At 40.7% G+C, this 18505-nt stretch overlaps 1 protein-coding gene across 3 annotated transcripts in view; it reads right to left on the bottom strand.

The window, feature by feature from the left end:
• The window catches only part of STRIP2 (striatin interacting protein 2), a 49023-nt gene that overhangs the window by 12722 nt on the left and 17796 nt on the right, over positions 1–18505 (bottom strand). For 2 of the 3 annotated variants that reach the window (XM_081288574.1, XM_081288576.1), the window contains 9 exons: positions 18200–18435; positions 17719–17784; positions 16989–17052; positions 16204–16275; positions 14482–14556; positions 13736–13833; positions 13151–13277; positions 8534–8634; positions 4751–4817 (listed from right to left, as the gene is read on the bottom strand). In XM_081288574.1, coding sequence (XP_081144700.1) covers positions 4751–4817; positions 8534–8634; positions 13151–13277; positions 13736–13833; positions 14482–14556; positions 16204–16275; positions 16989–17052; positions 17719–17784; positions 18200–18435 — 906 coding nt within the window. The remainder of the gene's footprint in view (positions 1–4750; positions 4818–8533; positions 8635–13150; positions 13278–13735; positions 13834–14481; positions 14557–16203; positions 16276–16988; positions 17053–17718; positions 17785–18199; positions 18436–18505) is intronic. The other variant, XM_081288575.1, reaches the window with a different exon arrangement.

The raw sequence follows: 18505 nt of genomic DNA, 5'->3' as shown, positions 1-18505 counted from the left end.
GAGATCCCATGTGGGTAAACTTGTTAATCAATGAAGGCCATGACTGGGCACAGGGAATATACTTGCAATGTGTATTCAAGAGAAAAAGAGCAGGAAAGATGGTAGAATGAGATGGACATCATTACCCTAGGTACATGTATGACTGCACATATGATGCAATGCTATGTTGTGTACAGAGAAATGAAAAGTTGTGCTGCAATTGTGTACAGTGAGTCAAAATGCCTTCTGCTGTCATATATACCTAATTAAAATAAATAAATTAATTAATAAAAATTTTTTTTTAAATAAGAAGAAAAAGTCTGTGGTTACTAAACAAAACCACCAGGTGCCACTATTGTTCCACAGAAAGGACTAGCATGACTTTTTTTTTTTTTCCTTAATTAAGAGAGCAAATATGAACAGAGCAGGGAGGAAGAGTAGGAAGAAAAGAGTAACATTAATCAGTGACATGAGATGGGAGGGAAAGGGAGAGATGAGGAAAATTGCATGGAAATGAAGGTAGACCCTCATTGCTATACAAAATTACATATAAGAGGCTGGGTGGGGAATGGGAAAATAAATAAGGAGGGAGATGGATTACAGTAGATGGGGTAGAGAGAGTAAAAGGGAGGGGAGGGGAGGGGGGATAGTGGGGGATAGGAAAGGGAGCAGAGTACAACAATTACCAATAGGGCATTATGTAAAATTGTGGATGTGTAACCGATGTGACTCTGCAATCTGCATTTGGGGTAAAATTGGGAGTTCATAACCCACTTCAGTCTAATGTATGAAGTATGATATGTCAAGTGCTTTGTAACGTTGTGAACAACCAATAAAAAAAAAAAAACAAAAAAAAACAAAAAACAAAAAAACAAAACAAAAAAAAAACAATGTTAGAAAAAGAGAATAAAAAATAAAAGCCAAGAAAAAAAAAAAAAAAGAAGGATCATCCCAACGGCATTTCTTGTAGAAATAGATAAAGCAATCATGAAATTCATATGGAAAAATAAAAGACCCAGAATAGCAAAAGCAATTCTAAGCAGGAAGTGTGAATCAGGCGGTATAGCGATACCAGATTTCAAACTATATTATAGAGCAATAGTGACAAAAACAACATGGTACTGGTACCAAAACAGGCGGGTGGACTAATGGTACAGAATAGAGGACACAGAAACTAATCCACAAAGTTATAACTATCTTATATTTGATAAAGGGGCTAAAAGCATGCAATGGAGGAAGGATAGCATCTTCAACAAATGGTGTTGGGAAAACTGGAAATCCATATGCAACAAAATGAAACTGAATCCCTTTCTCTCGCCATGCACAAAAGTTAACTCAAAATGGATCAAGGAGCTTGATATCAAATCAGAGACTCTGCGTCTGATAGAAGAAAAAGTTGGCTCAGATCTACATATTGTGGGGTCAGGCTCCAAATTCCTTAATAGGACACCCATAGCACAAGAGTTAATAACAAGAATCAACAAATGGGACTTACTTAAACTAAAAAGTTTTTTCTCAGCAAGAGAAACAATAAGAGAGGTAAATAGGGAGCCTACATCCTGGGAACAAATTTTTACTCCTCACACTTCAGATAGAGCCCTAATATCCAGAGTATACAAAGAACTCAAAAAATTAGATAATAAGATAACAAATAACCCAATCAACAAATGGGCCAAGGACCTGAACACACACTTCTCAGGAGGATATACAATCAATCAACAAGTACATGAAAAAATGCTCACCATCTCTAGCAGTCAGAGAAATGCAAATCAAAACCACCCTAAGATACCATCTCACTCCAGTAAGATTGGCAGCCACTATGAAGTCAAACAACAACAAGTGCTGGCGAGGATGTGGAGAAAAGGGTACACTTGTACATTGCTGGTGGGACTGCAAATTGGTGCAGCCAATTTGGAAAGCAGTTTGGAGATTCCTGGGAAAGCTGGGAATGGAACCACCATTTGACCCTGCTATTGCCCTTCTCGGACTATTCCCTGAAGACCTTAAAAGAGCATGCTACAGGGATACTGCCACATCGATGTTCATAGCAGCACAATTCACAATAGCTTGACTGTGGAACCAACCCAGATGCCCTTCAATAGATGAATGGATAAAAAAAATGTGGCATTTATACACCATGGAATATTACGCAGCACTAAAAAATGACAAAATCATGGAATTTTCAGGGAAATGGATGGCACTAGAGCAGATTATGCTTAGTGAAGCTAGCCAATCCCTAAAAAACAAATACCAAATGTCTTCTTTGATATAATGAGAGCAACTAAGAACAGAGTAGGGAGGAAGAGCAGGAAGAAAAGATTAACTTTAAACAGAGACATGAGATGGGAGGGAAAGAGAAAGAAAAGGGAAATTGCATGGAAATGAAGGGAGACCCTCATTGCTATACAAAATTACATATAAGAGGTTGTGAGGGGAATGGGAAAATAAACAAGGAGAGAAATGAATTACAGTAGATGGGGTAGAGAGAGAAGATGTGAGGGAAGGGGAGGGGGGATAGTAGGGGATAGGAAAGGTAGCAGAATACAACAATTACTAATAGGGCATTATGTAAAATTGTGGATGTGTAACCGACATGATTCTGCAATCTGCATTTGGGGTAAAATTGGGAGTTCATAACCCACTTCAATCTAATGTATGAAATATGATATTTCAAGAGCTTTGTAATGTTGTGAACAACCAATAAAAAAAAATAAAATGGCAAAAAAAAAAAGAAGGATCAATGGCCAGGTGTGGTGATGCAGGCCTATAATCCTAGCTACTTGGGAGGCTGAGGTGGGAGGATTGGAAATTTGAGGCCAGTTTGGGCAGTTTAGCAAGACCCCATCTCAAAATTAAAAATTAAAAGGGCTAGGAGCCGGGTGTGGTGGTGCACACCTGTAATCCCAGTGGCTTGGGAAGCAAAGATAGGAGGGTCTCGAGTTCAAAGCCAGCCCCAGCAATGGCGAGGCCCTAAGCAACTCAGTAAGATCCTGTCTCTAAATAAAGTATGAAATAGGGCTGGGGGTGTGGCTCAGTGGTCAAGTGCCCCTGAGTTCAGTCTCCAGTACCCAACTCCCCCCCCCCCCCAATTAAAAGGGCTAGGGATATAACTCAGTGGCAGAGCACCTATGGGTTCAATCCCTAATACAGCTAGGAAAAAAAAAAAGGATACATGCTTCACGCTTTCACCTACTCTTGGATAATAATAAAGTCTTTAAGAAGGCATAATAATCATTTCGATAATTTTATGCTCATATTCCAAAAGGTCAGTTGCAAGTGATGTGAAAATATAGTTCTCATCAATTTCTGTATATGAATCAACACAGCTGGAATGGTATCAAAGAATAAAATTCAAGCCTAAAAACTGGCTTTTTGTTCTGAAATACTCTACTAACAGTAGAATTTTAATGCTACTGTGTACCACTATTTTTGTATAAAATGTATCCTTCATTCAACTATGAATGGCAGGGATGCATGTCTTTATCCTGACTCTGCTATTTCCCACTGTAATGTCTTGGCAGTTAGTTCTCCATTTACAAAATAGTAATATCAAACTCATAGAGTTGTTTTAAAGATTGAATATAATCATGTAAATAAGCTGTTTAGACAATTTGTTATTTCTCTGTAGGAGTAAAAAGTTTCCAGTTTTTCCAGCTGCTGAGACCACATCTAAATAAGACAGGGAATCTCTGTACTGGTGGCAAAAATATGCTAGATTGGTATCCTCAGGGTCTTTAATCTCAGGTCTAATTTGGGGTCTGTTAGCTGTGAGGAGTGTACTCTATGAGCAGACAGTTTCATCTACTGGGAACTCAGTTTTCTCATCTTTGAAATATAAGGGAATTGGGTCAGTGGCTCTTAAGTCCCCTCCAGGCAAAACTCCTAAGGGTCATAAAACCTGTACCACAGAAATATATTTTTGCATAATACACTTGTTTGACTCAACATTTTTCAGGTATTAAAATTGGGGGGGGGGAAAGGGTTGTAGCACCCATGGGTACCATCATTCAATCATTTAGCATTTATTGAAGTCTTCAATGTACTAGACATAGTGCTAGATTCTAGGGACATAAAAATAAAGATGGTGTTATCCCCCCATCAAGAAGTTTACCATCAAATTGAGAAAGTTGCAGATAAGTAATTACAATGCAATAGGATAAGGTTATGGACTATAGTATTCTAAAGAACTGTGGCAATAAATGATGAGGTAGACAACTTATCTTTAAATATACTTTTTGGTCAGTCAGTTGCAGGGAATTCAGAATAACTCAGAGGAACTTTTCTGATTAGCCTAGAGCTCTTTCCAGAATGAGGAACTTTCTGGGATATCCTTCTATGGCTATACTGACTTTTGCCTCAGAGAGGCAAGGTATTTTCTGAAGTACATGCCCTGTTTTTATAACTAATATGAAAATGAGAAGCAAATGGGCTATAGCAGAAAGAAGATAATTGTGCTCAGTAGAAATTCTGCCATTTAGCATAGATGTTCACATTGAATTTCAGTCCCATTATCTTTCTAAATTCCTTCTCTTCCTCAGTGTTTTTCACTAGCTCTTTTCTCTAAAAAATGCTAAGCTCAGCTTTTCCAAATCATTCTCAACTGGGTCAGCAGCTCTTAAACCCCTACAGCCTCTACACACTTGCCATTATGCCTTCATTGATCTGAGACTCCCAAACTAGGACATTATGGGACTGGAGAAGAAATGAAAGAGCAAATGCCAGCTTCTGCCACCTGGAAATTTCAAAGGCTACTAAATCTCCATAGGCTTACCAGACTTTCGGTAGTGAGCTCTGGCAAATCCTGGATGGTACAGCCGGGGTAATCCAGGACTGAGATGCTGTAAGATACAGAGATAAGGACAGGATTTAGGTAAATGGCAACAGCAGGAAATGGCTGCATCTGAAAAGGGCAGGAGTTATTTGTCTCCAACAGGCTCTATCCATTTCCAAAATTGCTTAGTGACCTCAGGTGCAACTGAGGGCACTGGTACTGGAAACCCCACCTCCAATTTTCTTTCCTTAGTCATGAGAATAACCAAGGAATTTTTTCAGGCTGGCCCTATCTAGCAGATGTAGAGTTAAAGCAGAAAGAGAGTCTCTTTTCTTAGCTCTCTTTGCTTCTTTAAGGAATAAGTAAACTTGAGTGCACTTGTGTCTCTGCATTTAAATGCATACATGAATATAATTGCTCCCAGAGACGCTGCCCAAACCCATCTCGCTAAATAACAATCTGAGGATGTGAGGATGAAATGAAAACTTCTCTAATGTCTCTCATCAGATCTTTCTGAAAGCCAGGAGCTCTAGGGAATGACTATAGACGTCACTCCTAAAGGATGATTGAGGCAAGGGCAGCTTCCTGCAGCAGGGCCAATCAAATAGATCAATAATGGTAAGAGCATCTGTTCCTAAAATCAACAGTGGGGAACTGCAAGAAAACTACAGGCTCTTTGGTGAGCCTGGGAAGCAGGCATGAGGCAGGAAGGAAAATAAGTCACCACATGATGACAGAAGCATAGTCACTCAACAAATGACTGTTCTATTTCTTTCCTTTTCTCCCTCCACTGGTATAATACAGAATTTGGGTATGTGTATTCTCTCTCTCTCTCTCTCTCTCTCTCTCTCTCTCTCTCTCTTTGGTACTAGGGATTGAATCTAAGGGTGCTTAGCCACATCCCCAGCCCTATTTATATTTCATTTAGAGAGAGGGTCTCACTTACGTTACTTAGGGCTTCATTAAATTGCTGAGGCTGGCCTTGAACTTTTGATCCTCCTGCCTCAGCCTCCTGAGCCACTGGGATTACAGGTGTGTGCCACTGCACCTGGCTCTGATGCTCAATCTGATATTCAAGGTGGTTTTAAACACCAATCTATCTGAGTAAGTGCAGTTCAAAATGAGAAAGGATGTTGGCAAAGCAGGGGATAAGAAATATAAATATGGGGTTTCTTAGACCTGCCTCCACACATCAAAGGTCAAATCATATATAAAAAAGGAAACAACTTATCTGGTTGGAAATATTTATCATTATCTTTAAAAAATCTAGGCCAAAAAAACCTAGGAGAGGCCAGGTAGGAGAAGGGAGGAAAAGAGCAGTGAATCTATCTGTTATGTAGCTCATCATCTTGATTCACTCTTCTGGATTCTCCCAGAATTTCCAGTTCTGTATTGTCCTATTAGGATAAACATTCATCTACCTGTCTAACTAGCTCCACTGACAAAGCCCCATGGCAGAATAGGTGCTAGTGATTAGGAAGTGGGGGCAGGAAATCAAAGATGCAATTTATTTCTAATCTCTCACTGAATAGAATTCTAGCCTAAGGGAATATCAAAGAAACTTACAAGCATCTAGAATATCTAGATTGAAAGAGCCATAAGAGAACTGTTCAATGATGAGCTGTGGGTGTTCTAAGTTCTTAGGGATCATTTAAAATAAAACATATAGGTTTCACACCAGAGGACCATTTTGTCTAGGGTAACCTAAGCAAAAGCTGTAGACTGTGACTACCATTCTTTGAATTATAAAAGAACCTGATTGGATACCTTGTAGATTGTCCGCCCCTTCTTTTCAGGCCCATGGACTTGGGGAGGGGACATTCAGGTTCTATACTTCCCCAGCCATAGTTAGATCTCTAACCCTGGCAATCTGGAATAAGGATTGAAAGTCCATTCAGTCTCTGAGATGGCATTGTGACATGTTCAGCTCATGTGGGCATATATCACCAAGTGGTCTGAGCAGTAGATAGACAAATCTATCAGTGAGAGAGTCTGAATGGAGTATAGCCCTCATGTCCACAGATGGAGGTACAAGTTTTCCTGGGCTCACCACACCACAGCCCCAAAGCTCCATTCCTGCCTTAGGTTCCTTTTTTACTTTTAAATATATTTTTGTGGTTCTTGGGATATAACTTGGGGCCTTGCTAGGCAAGAGCTCTATCACTGAGCCACATCCCCAGCCCTGACTTAGGTTCCTCAAGATAACACCTCTTGTTTTCTTCTAATAAACTCCTCATTATGCATGAGTCTAGTCTAGTTGGAATGGATTACTTATAACCAAGAGTTTTGACTGATATACATAGGTGCCCTCATGCATTTGTGGCACTGACACAGCCCAATCTACACTTTCATTTTCCCTGGTAACCCACAAGAATATCTTAAGTACCATTTTTAAAAAGACCAGAGCAGAGGTCTCCATGTAATTAGAACAAAACTCATTCTCCAGTGTTTCCCCCCAAAGCAACAATATTTAAAGCAGCACTTTCATATACACTAATCTTAATGCTCTGAGGGGCTGGGGTTATGGCTCAATGATAGAGCACTTGCTTAGTATGTATGAAGCACTAGGTTTGATTCTCAGCAGTATATTAAAAAAAGTAAAATAAAAATATTGTGTTCATATACAGCTAAAAATATTTTCTTTAAAAAAGCTCTATGGAGCTGGGCTGTAGCTTAGTGGTGGAGCACTTGCCTAGCATGTATGAAGTTCTAGGTTTATCTCTGGGACTGCAAAAAGAAAAAAAGGGGGAAAAAAGCTCTATTATATAGTTAGAGGAGATATTCTCATTTTAAAGATGCAAATATGTGGCTCTGAGAAACTAAGTATTTTGCTTACGATTACATAGCTAGCAAATGGCAGATCCAGGTCAGGAATCCAGGTCTCATGGTTTCAGGCTCTGTGGTGGAGGGTGTATGTGCATTTTAAACTACAAACAAGAACTGCCTCTCAAGGAATTCAGGTGGTATGACAGACTAATGAGACAACCTCTCCTAGTCCTTCCCTCATTAGTCACCCCAAGTGTGACAGCAGCCCCTTTACTTCTACTTTAAGAATTTAGCCTCTAGTAGAGGAATTCTGGTAAATTCTACTAACATGCTTTCAATTCTCGTGAAAGTAGCAAACTTAGGGTGCAATTCCCCAATCCTAGCTTGACTAAAGGGGTGAAAGGCAATCTGTATTCATAGAAAATCCTGTGTTTTGATCCTGCCTGATGCTTACTTTAAGAACTCACAAGCATTGTAGACTTGATCAAGTCAGTTAACCTGTCTGAATTTGGCTCCTAATGAGAAATAAACTTATAATATCTCTCAGCACTGCTGAGGAGAGTAAATGAAATAATGAATATGAAAATATCTTATTTTTTTAAAACTACAAATTGATCTACCTAAATAAAGGCCTATTGTTTAACACTTGATGGTTTACAAAGCAGTGTGATTGCCCCAGATGCTTCAACATGATTTATACAAAGATCAGAGATGGCCAGACTGCTTGTTGTGGTGAAGGGAAAAAAAAATCTCCTGAGTCTTTGCCACAGGTCCTTTCGTTACAGAAACTTCATCATTTCAGCTTCATTTCTATAATTCAATAGTTTTCAAAACTATTATAATACAAGAAGCCAAACTATACATCAGCTGACACTTCAGGGGAATTAAATTTAACAGGGACAGCTCCAAGACAGGAGGGACTAGGGTCACCAGGAGAACTGAACAGTACAGACATGATATAGATTTTTCAACCACCCCAAGATAGCTCCTTGAAATAAACCTGTCAAGAGTCCATACCTGTTTTTGGCAGTGATGTAGGATAAGATGTTTTGATTGAAGAACTTCAGGATCAAAGGGATGCAGTTGGCAAATACCAAATGTTGTGATACATATTCAAACTGAATTAAAAGATCAAAGCAGAAAGAGCTACTGACTTCAGGGAAAATAGAAGGTATGTATGAAAAAAGAGAAAAGTACACATTTAGTATCCATTCCTAAGAATACTGGGGTTGGGGTACAGCTCAGTGGTACAGCATGTGTGAGGCACTGGGTTCAACCCCCAGCACCAAAAGCAAAACAGAACAAAATCAAGACGAATAAAGAAAAAAGAATATCCACTTTCTACTTGTGTTATCAGTCTTCCTTTCTATGAAATGATGACATTTATCTTCTGCCAGCCCATCCTACATGGAGAGGGACAACCTGCAATGTATTGTAAGCTCCTGACCAAAAGCAAAATGTAAACAAGCCAGAGCGAAAAACACTCCACATAAATAGAATCGCTGTGAGATTTGTTCCTAAGCTCAACAGGAAAAGAAGGCTCCCTAAGAGAGCTGTTTTCCATACCAAACCTCTGGCTCATAATTTCAACTATGATTGATATAGCAGGGACAGGTGCAGCTTACTCCTGGCAACTGCTGGCATCACTCCATCAGGATGGAGACAGCACATAGTAAGCAAATGAACCACTGGAATGTGGCTCCAGCTGCAGTCTGTCTGGTACACAACGTTATTCCTAGTACTTAGAATATCAGTTAAGAATTTTAATGAATGAATGGCCCTTCAGCCAACAGACACTGCACTGAGAAATCCAAGATGTCTTTGATGGGATAAGTACTAGAACATGGGGGCTCCATTTGCCTTTCTTGAACTTCGATAGCATTTGTGTCCAGGTAGACCTAGTGGGGTAAATTGGTCAAAAGAGCAGTGTTATGGGACTAGTCACCCTGGGTTTTGCCTATGATATACCGAGAAGCATCAGAAACAATTTCTCTACAGATGAAGAAGCTAGAACCTGGGACAGTACAGAAACTGGGTTGAGAACTGTTGTGTTTTCAATCTCCTAGCTCTGCCTCATCAGCAAAATGGCAGCAAGCAAAATGTCCCTGCGTATGTGGTCAGAAGTGGGGAGTAAGCTTGTGTCATAACTACTTCCCTCTTTTGCTCAATATTTTCTCCCTGGAAGCTGACCCAGAGTATTTTCCAAAGCCCCAGACAGAGGAACCAACACATATCCATTATCAAAGGGCAGAAAGTTTTTTCAGGTTGAGCTATGTCCAGGCCCTATAAGGATTCACCCACACTGACACACAATGGCAAGGCCCATCAAGCTGCACACCAGTCCAGTTATTTATCTACATACCACCCACCAAAAGAAACAGACATAAACACACATCCATAGTTCTCTGTTCTCTTTCTGCTGGGAATACCATCTCTTACCCACTCTTATTCCTCCCAACCCTGTTGCTTCTCAGCAAACATCAATAGAAGTGTAAATAACCAGAACACCTATCACACCCAAAGATGTCATGAATGTACTAAAGTGGAAGGATACTCTGTTTTAGTCATATAGGGCCATGGTCATAAAGTCTGCAGGGGCCTGCTTATACTCCAAGACCTACTTTCTATCAGCAAGCTTGATTCTGACTTCTTAGGAGGAAAATGGAAAAAGCCTCTGGGCAAGAATGAGCTTCCTCTCCTCCCTATAGCCTCCCAGGTGGGAAGCCCCCATCTTTTTTTTTTTTTTTTGAGTATTACATAACATTGATTTTTATTTGTATATTAAAAACAATTTTGTCAAAATATAAATAGTATAAACTACTATTTAAACTTAATCATATTTTATAAAAGTTGCCTCAGTGAAGGTCTGTCCTTGTAATGAGGAACCCAGACTAATTCCATCTCAAGATTGGGACAATCTCATTACATAGTCATGAAGTCAGAGTACTTTATAGTAAAACAGAAGTTGACTTTTCATGACAAGTTGTTTGAAATTCCTGCCCATGCCTTGATCACACCCATGCCTGGATTTCCCTGACCAGATAACAAACCTCTCTAAAACCTTAGTTGTGCCTCATAAATTCAGATTTGGGGATATAAAGTTTCTCCTGACCTTAAAATATCATTCAATGTAGATCACTAACCTACTATTTGCCTTTGTATTATGCTTGTCAAAATTCTGTTTTCTGTAAGTTCTTAAGACACCCCCGTTTGCAACTTTTTGTGCTATAAAATCTTGTTCCTGGAAAGCTGGAGTGCTGGTCTCTAGCCCATGTTAGGTGAGACAGTCACTGATAAGCTCTCTTTGTGAACACAAATGAAAGCTTGCTTTAATTTGATTTAAAATTGGAGTTGGTGGTCTTTTCTTTGCATCAGGGTTCAACAGTAGGTTGAAATGACTGATGAGATCCTAAAATCTCAATGTGTAAAGCAACAATTCATTAGAAATATAGGATTCAGTGGAGGCAGTTTTCTAGAAATCCTACCACTCTATTTCATGTTTATATTTCTAAAAATTTCCTTTTATTCAAGTTGTTTTTGTACTTTAAACTCTTTTACACGCACTGTTGAAACCCAAGTAAGTAAGTTTCTCATGTTGACACATGAGTTTCATAGATTTTAATAAAAAGGGCTACAAGATAAACATAAGGTGCTTAAGTATTTGGGGGGTTGTAGTTAAAAGGTATTGAAATAGAATAAAATGTTTCAAAAAGTTATAGCAACCAAATTTGATTGAATCTTTTCTCTTTTTTTCTAGACATTATCATAGCAGTGAAGTCAGGCAAATATAGAAAAAGTAACAGTTCTTACCTAAAGTGTCCATGTAGTTCATGTGGGCCAGCCCAACCCAAAGAAATTGATGTTGGCTTCTAAAATTTCATCCCCATAGCTTACTGTCCACATATCCATTAGTTTTATTGTTTTTTTTATTGGTTGTTCACAACATTACAAAGCTCTTGACATATCATATTTCATACATTAGATTGAAGTGGGTTATGAACCCCCAATTTTACCCCAAATGCAGATTGCAGAATCACGTCGGTTACACATCCACAATTTTACATAATGCCCTATTAGTAATTGTTGTATTCTGCTACCTTTCCTATCCCCTACTATCCCCCCTCCCCTCCCCTCCCTTTTACTCTCTCTACCCCATCTACTGTAATTCATTTTTCTCCTTGTTTATTTTCCCATTCCCCTCACAACCTCTTATATGTATTTTGTATAGCAATGAGGGTCTCCCTTCATTTCCATGCAATTTCTCTTTTCTCTCCCTTTCCCTCCCATCTCATGTCTCTGTTTAATGTTACTCTTTTCGGGAAGCCCCCATCTTATCACTAATCTTGGTAATGCCCACAGGACCAAGTCCAAACTCCTTAGCAAGGCAAACAATGCCTCCATGGGAAAACGAAGCAGGGTCTTAGCTTTTCTTAATTTTGTGGGTTTTTTTTCACCCATAAAACAGGAATAAAATAAGACCTTCCTTATAGGGGTGAGAATTAAGTGAGGCCCTACACAAGCTTAGGGGTGCCAGGCACATTATGGGTACCCAGTAATTGTGTGCAATCTACTTATTACAATCTGTCCCTGCCAACTCCTATGGTTCATGTAACATCAGGCCGTGTTCATCTCCCCCTATTTCAGGCAGAACTTCAGCAACATTTAATTACAGTTTCTATAAGAACTTTGCTCTCTTCCCTCTGGACCTATTAGCTTTTCTGCTTGAATTGCTTCCTGTCCTCCTTCCCTGACAACTCCCATATACTGACTAACATCTGTTTCAGGACTCAGGTTAGAAGTCACCTCTTCTTTGTCTCAAGTTGGATTAGGTATTTCCATAGCAGCCAATGCTTACCTGCATCACAGTACTTATCACTCTACAACTGGCTATTTATATCTATATTCTTTTTATTTATTTATTTATTTTTATTTTATTGTTGGTTGTTCAAAACATTACATAGTTCTTAATATACCATATTTCACAGATTGATTCAAGTGGGTTATGAACTCCCATTTTTACCCCGTATACAGATTGCTGTGTCACATCAGTTATATTTCCATTGATTTACAAATTGCCTTTCTAGTGACTGATGTATTCTGCTGTCTATCCCATTCTCCACTATCCCCCCTCCCCTCCCCTCTCCTCCCCTCCCCTCCCCTTCTCTCTCTCCACCCCCTCTACTATAAATTGTTTCTTCCACTTATATAATTTTATCTATATTCTTTACAAGACTTAAACGCCTTTAAGAATCAGAACAGTGCCTTATTCAGAATTACAACTCAAATTACTTTATATACAGAAAAGTACAGTCAACTTACTGCCCCCACTTTTTGTGGAACATTTGAATTCTGACTTACATTGTTTCAAAACTGGCTGGGCATATTCCTAAGAATTCCTACCCATGACCATGAGCTATCTTACCAAGGACACCGACATCTGTATCTTTCTAGGGCAGTTTCCCACATCCCACTCTATATCCTTATCCCAAGCTTACACAACAAAAACTGGGTTCTCTCAATGAGGAAAAAGAAAAAGTCAAAAGATGCTTAGTGGGATTATAAGGGCCCTTGTGTCCTTCACCAGGGCCAGGAAAACACTCAAAGTCCTGTGGAGAAATGCTCCTAGATGCTCACCTGGTAGATATGGTTGAGTTTGAAGTGTTTGAGGAGTAGTAGGAGCAGGGCAGCAATACTTTTTACTATGATCTCCTTGTGCCTATTCACATCAATGCCTAGTTTCATGCTCTGGAGAACAGTGATGCTACAATGGAGAAAGAAGTCAGTGTAGAAGGTAGCCCCAATTGGAGGGAGGGCTATAAGGACACAGGGATTTGGGTCAGATACAATGATACACAAGAGAGCCAGAACCTGGGAAACCTGAACTTCTATGCTAGGAAAACCCCCAGAGTTCCCACTTATAAACTTGTCTGGAGAAAAGCTCCACTGATCTCTTTGTTGCCATGTCTCTCTTTGGCAAACTCATCCCTCAGCAATGTCCACCCACATACTCAGGCAGCCAATAACTGGCACTGAAGTCAGACCCCCCAGTGCTGGGTTTTTAAATAGAGCACAGTAGAAAGCCCTGCAGGAAAAGGGGATACTGATGGGAAAGGAGAGACCTCTTTGAAGACAATCCCTGTGTTAATAAGGTGGGGTAGGACAGAGAGGCCTTGCAGACAAGACATAATATCTAGCAGCTGCCCCAGTGGGAGTACTCACGGCATCTCCTCAGGCAAGACATCGGCCAAAATATTGATAGAGTCTGTCTTAGCCTTGGAGGTTGGGGCTGCAGCCAGGAGAATCTTAAGCAGAGCAATCTGGGAAGTAGAAAAGGAAAAGTCACATTTCTTCCACCCCTCACCAGCACAATGAAAAGTGTTTCAAAGCATTTCTCTTAAGTTCTTCTTTCTGTGACCAAATCTCCCCCGCATCCAGAAGTGCAGAGGTGACCAGTCCTGAGGTTTGCCTGTGAGACTAAAGAGGAAGCCAGAAGGGAGCTTACATATGGTTTAGCTCCAAGATTTCTCTTTCCAAAGGGGAGAATGGAAGAAGTAAAGTGGGAGGGGCAACACACAGAAATAAGATGGAAGAGGCATAAGCCCAACTTTGCCTTTCTTTTTCCTTCTCTAACTCTGAAATTCATCAGCATTATCACCACTCCCAGCCTGAGGATCTCTAAGACATGACAGACAGTGGCAGATCTCAGGATTCTGGTACTTACCTAGAAGGTTGGCCCCTCAATGCATTCTATACAGAATCCATCTCATTCTCCACTCCTCCCAAAGAAGGACTAGGGAGAGGAACTCTGAGACAGGCTCAGAATTCTAATGTATTAGAGAATGCTCTGTCTGTGGGGCAAAGCCTCAGGAAAAAATTCAAACGATGGACAGCTCAGTCTGAAATGGTTCTTAGCTGTCTCTTTCTAGCAGCAGAGAAGGGCAGTTCCGGCCCAGCCATCTCCTTACCATGTATTGGGGGAGGCTGTACAGCATGCCTTGGTAAAGGATTTCACATGGTGTTTCTGGTACCACCTCTTCTCCCTATGGCAGGAAACACACAGTTTACCCAGGCCACTTTCTGGGTAACCAAAGGCCACATTTTCTTGGTTGTAAGAGGCAGAATGAAAAAAGCATCAAGGTGGGAGTCAGATCTAGGTTGCTATCCTGGCTGTGCTAATGACTTGCTATATGACCATGGATAAATGACCTTTCCTCCCTGAGCCCTAGTTTTTTCTTCAATCAGATCAGTGGGTTGGCCTGGATGCCTTCTGAGGCCTCTTCCTATCCCAACAATCTAAGGATCTTGTTTTCTCATTATTTGCAACTTATCTAGAATTTTTATTTCCATGTCACATGACAGATCAAGAGTCAAAACTCCTACCTAGGAGTTGGCTCAAACTACTACTTTGCTGGACACACACAGAACCACTCTGGATAAACATGGGTTTAACTTAGGCTGTTGATACTCCTGGGAAAAGATACCCCATTCTGAGATCAATGGAGAGCTCTAGAATGCTCTACGAGGCAGAAAGGTGGGGTAGGTGGCTCAATAGGGAGGATTAGTAAGGGAGTTAAGTAACCTATAGCCAGAGAGCCAGAAAACAAAACAAGGATGCTTTTTAGGTGGATGAAAACTAATTTTTCCCTCTTCATTAGTCTTACCAACATTACTTTCTCCTTTCTGACCAGGCCCTTCATGCATGTCTGACCTCTTGATGACCCTAACTTAGTCTTTATCAGAATGGGGGTGCAGGTACTCAAAAGGCTGCTTAGACCTCTGTGTCATCTTTGGCAAATACAGTCCCTCCTCCATGAAGGCCCCTCTGTTTTAGGGCAAGGATCAATGCCATGAGACCCTGAAGCAGGGTGGAGTGACTGGGACCCTTCTATCCTACATTACTCAGCTAAGGCTTACTGGACATAAGTCTTAAATGGGCATTCAACAAAGCCTGGAAATCCTGGCAGGTGTGCCTTTCTCTTCCCCAAAAGGCCTACTTCCTAACTTCTTCCCTGTCCTCAAACCCCCTTGCCCATAATCCCTCAACGGCTGCTGACCCTACTCCATGCTTCATGAAGAAAACAGAAGCAAACAAAAAGACACACCATCTTTTCAACATCAGATCTGCCCAGTCTCTGACTGCATTCTTTTATTCTATTCTACCCTGAATACCCAATCTAAAGTAGTCTATTGGGCTGAGGATGTAGCCTGGTGGTAGAAGGTTTGCTTTGCATATACAAGGCCCTGGGTTCAATTCCAACATCATAAAAAAAAAAAAAAGCTACAAAATATACCTGTATATTACAGTAGTCTACTATAGATGCTTCTATCATGTTATCCTATTTAAATTTTCTTCATTGTATCTATCATTCTCTGATAGCCTCATTTATTTATTATTATCCATTCGTCTCCTTTTTTTTTTTTTTTTTTGATGGTGCTGGAGATTAAACCCAGGGACTTCTATACACTAGATAGGCACTCTACTTATATACACACTGGGCTATATATCCCCAGCCCTGTTCATTACTTTCTTCCCAAACTTTAAAATGGCATGGAAGCAGAAACTTGGTCTTGCCTGACACTCAGAAAAAGACCAACAAGCTAAATCAGTGCATGCATATATGCTCTGTAACAGTACTGAAGACAGAGTCCCTTCTTCCCTCCTCCTGTGCAGGACCCCCTTGGCTCACCAAAGACATGGGGCATTTCTCTAGTTCTTCTTCATTTTTGATCTGCACATCTGCGATGGAGACATACTTGTGCTGGTGAAGATAAGAAGACAAGGACTGAAGGCCTCAATCACATTATTTAACTTCTTCACTAACAAGGAAATGTTCTACTGTGGGTCTGTTACTCCAAAAAGAGATGAACTCTTTGAAGGCAGGAGTCTTATTAATCTTGGTATCAGTAGCACTGATCAAAGTGCTTCACAAACAGTGTTTTTATGTATGACATATTTCTACCTTTGTTGAACAGCAAATACCTAAGCATTTACCTTCAAACAAAGTGCTAAGGGAAACCAAGAACAGGTTTTTGCCCCTAGACCACTGCCCTGAGAGTCTTGATGGCCATGCATGTGTGTATGGAATGGTGACTCTGTACTCTGTGCTGACACCCACATAGATGTGGAGCAGATTTCTACCCAATCTTGGGCCTTTGAAAGTAAGCGGACCTATGGGGAGAGAAAAGTGAAAGGAAAGGAAAGGAAGCAAGGAGTGGGAAGAAAGAGAAGAATGGAAATAGGGAAAAGGAATGAGAGGAAGAAAGGAAAACTTTTTCATCTATCTGAATGTAGTAAACTGGATAAGTAGAAAGGGATTTGGTTTTCCCTATTTGGCCAAAAGGCCTGCAGGGGAAATGCAGAAGGTCCTGAATGTGTCTGGTAGAAGAGCTCCTCCCAGTACCCAAAACCCTGGTAATTCAACTTGCCTTGATGGCTCCCTATCCCTGAAGATTGAGAGCCCACCCTGGTCACCTGCTTTAGGGTCTTCACACTCTCATGGATGGGTCTGGGCAATCCAACCAAGGTATCTGTGTCCCTGTGAAAGGCCAGAATCACCAAACCATAAGCTTCAAAAATAACAGAAAACTACCCATGCGTCCTGGAGTCACAGGGACAATGCCACTTTCAGCATCTACCTCTGATACTCTGGACTTTCTTCTGCAAGCTTCCCCCATCTTGCTTCAGAACACAAAGATAACAATGGCACATAGAAGTTTTCCTGAAAATTAGGAGATTCCTTGGAGACTCGCTTGGTCTGGCAGTGATAGGTTTCTACTTTAAAGGGTATGTAGCCCAAAGACACTTTTGACATTAAAACCCCAATAACAAAGCCTTCTAGGTTTTGTAGAGGCCAGTGGGAGGCTTTCATGATAGTGAGGAAACATGGGAAGACTGGATCTGTTATGACCATAATCTCCTCTTCTTCATCTAATCTAACACCCTCATGAGTAAATTTGTGCCCAGTTGGGAAATGACTTGTTAATTCAAGATGCTATGCCTCACTAAAAACACAAGAGTTCTTTGAGGAATCTGGAAGGAACCCAAGGAAAAATTTCCACAGAAAGAATGCAAAGTAGTAACTGGGGCCTGGTGGTTCTAGGGTACATTATGACTACTTGAAACACCCCTCATTGCAAGCCACCTGCTCCTCTGGTCCCCTCGGAACCATTTTACAGCCAGTTTTGACCACAGAGTCACTTACTGCCCCAGGGTGAATCCGATGAACTTGTTCCTGCTCATCTCCAAGAAGTGCTCAATGTCCTTTTGTCTAAGAGGATGGTAGAAAGACCAACACCAGAAAAGGGAAGAAAAGCAAACATTGAGAGAAAGAAATTTTCTGGGCTCTTGCCCCTCCAACTGGAAGCTTGGAGCAGTGGGGGGACAATGGTAATCAACAGAGGGAACTTCAAATCCAGAAGTTCTGACTGTCAGGCCAGATTAATAAGCATTGAAAAAAGAGTACTCTAGGGGCTGGGGTTGTAGCTCAGTGGTAGATCTCTAGCCTGGCATGTGTGAGGCACTGGGTTCAATCCTCAACACCACATATAAATAAATAAATAAATAAAAATAAAGGTCCACTGACAACTAAAAAATATATTTAAAAAAAAAAAAAGAGTATTCTGCCTTGGACCTTTGGTCATTGAAACTCCAAAGCTCAGGGTCCCTGGTGTAATAAAACCTACCTGACCTTTGGGGCCCAGGGCAAGCCCTTGGGAAAGGCCACTCTCTCAGCTGAGAGGGGTCCCTGTGAAGGTGGAGGTGGCACCAGAGGGTCCTGCTCTAGCAGGTCTAACTCTCCATCTAAGGTTCGTTCTCCATCACCAGCAGATTCCTCTTCTTCCTCTGTGGCTGGATCCTCAGTCTTGAAAAGATCCCTTTCATTGTAAATATCCAGGCTATCCTGCTTAGTGAGGAGTTGCTGGAGGTTGGGGGAGGAAAGCACATTAAGATCTCACCCTGAGCACTGTTGTCTAAAGCCACCCTCTTCC

The sequence above is a fragment of the Spermophilus citellus genome (assembly GCF_964194105.1).
Source record: "Spermophilus citellus genome assembly, chromosome: 3".
NCBI lineage: Eukaryota > Metazoa > Chordata > Mammalia > Rodentia > Sciuridae > Spermophilus > Spermophilus citellus.
This window is presented reverse-complemented; position numbering and strand designations above follow the sequence as displayed.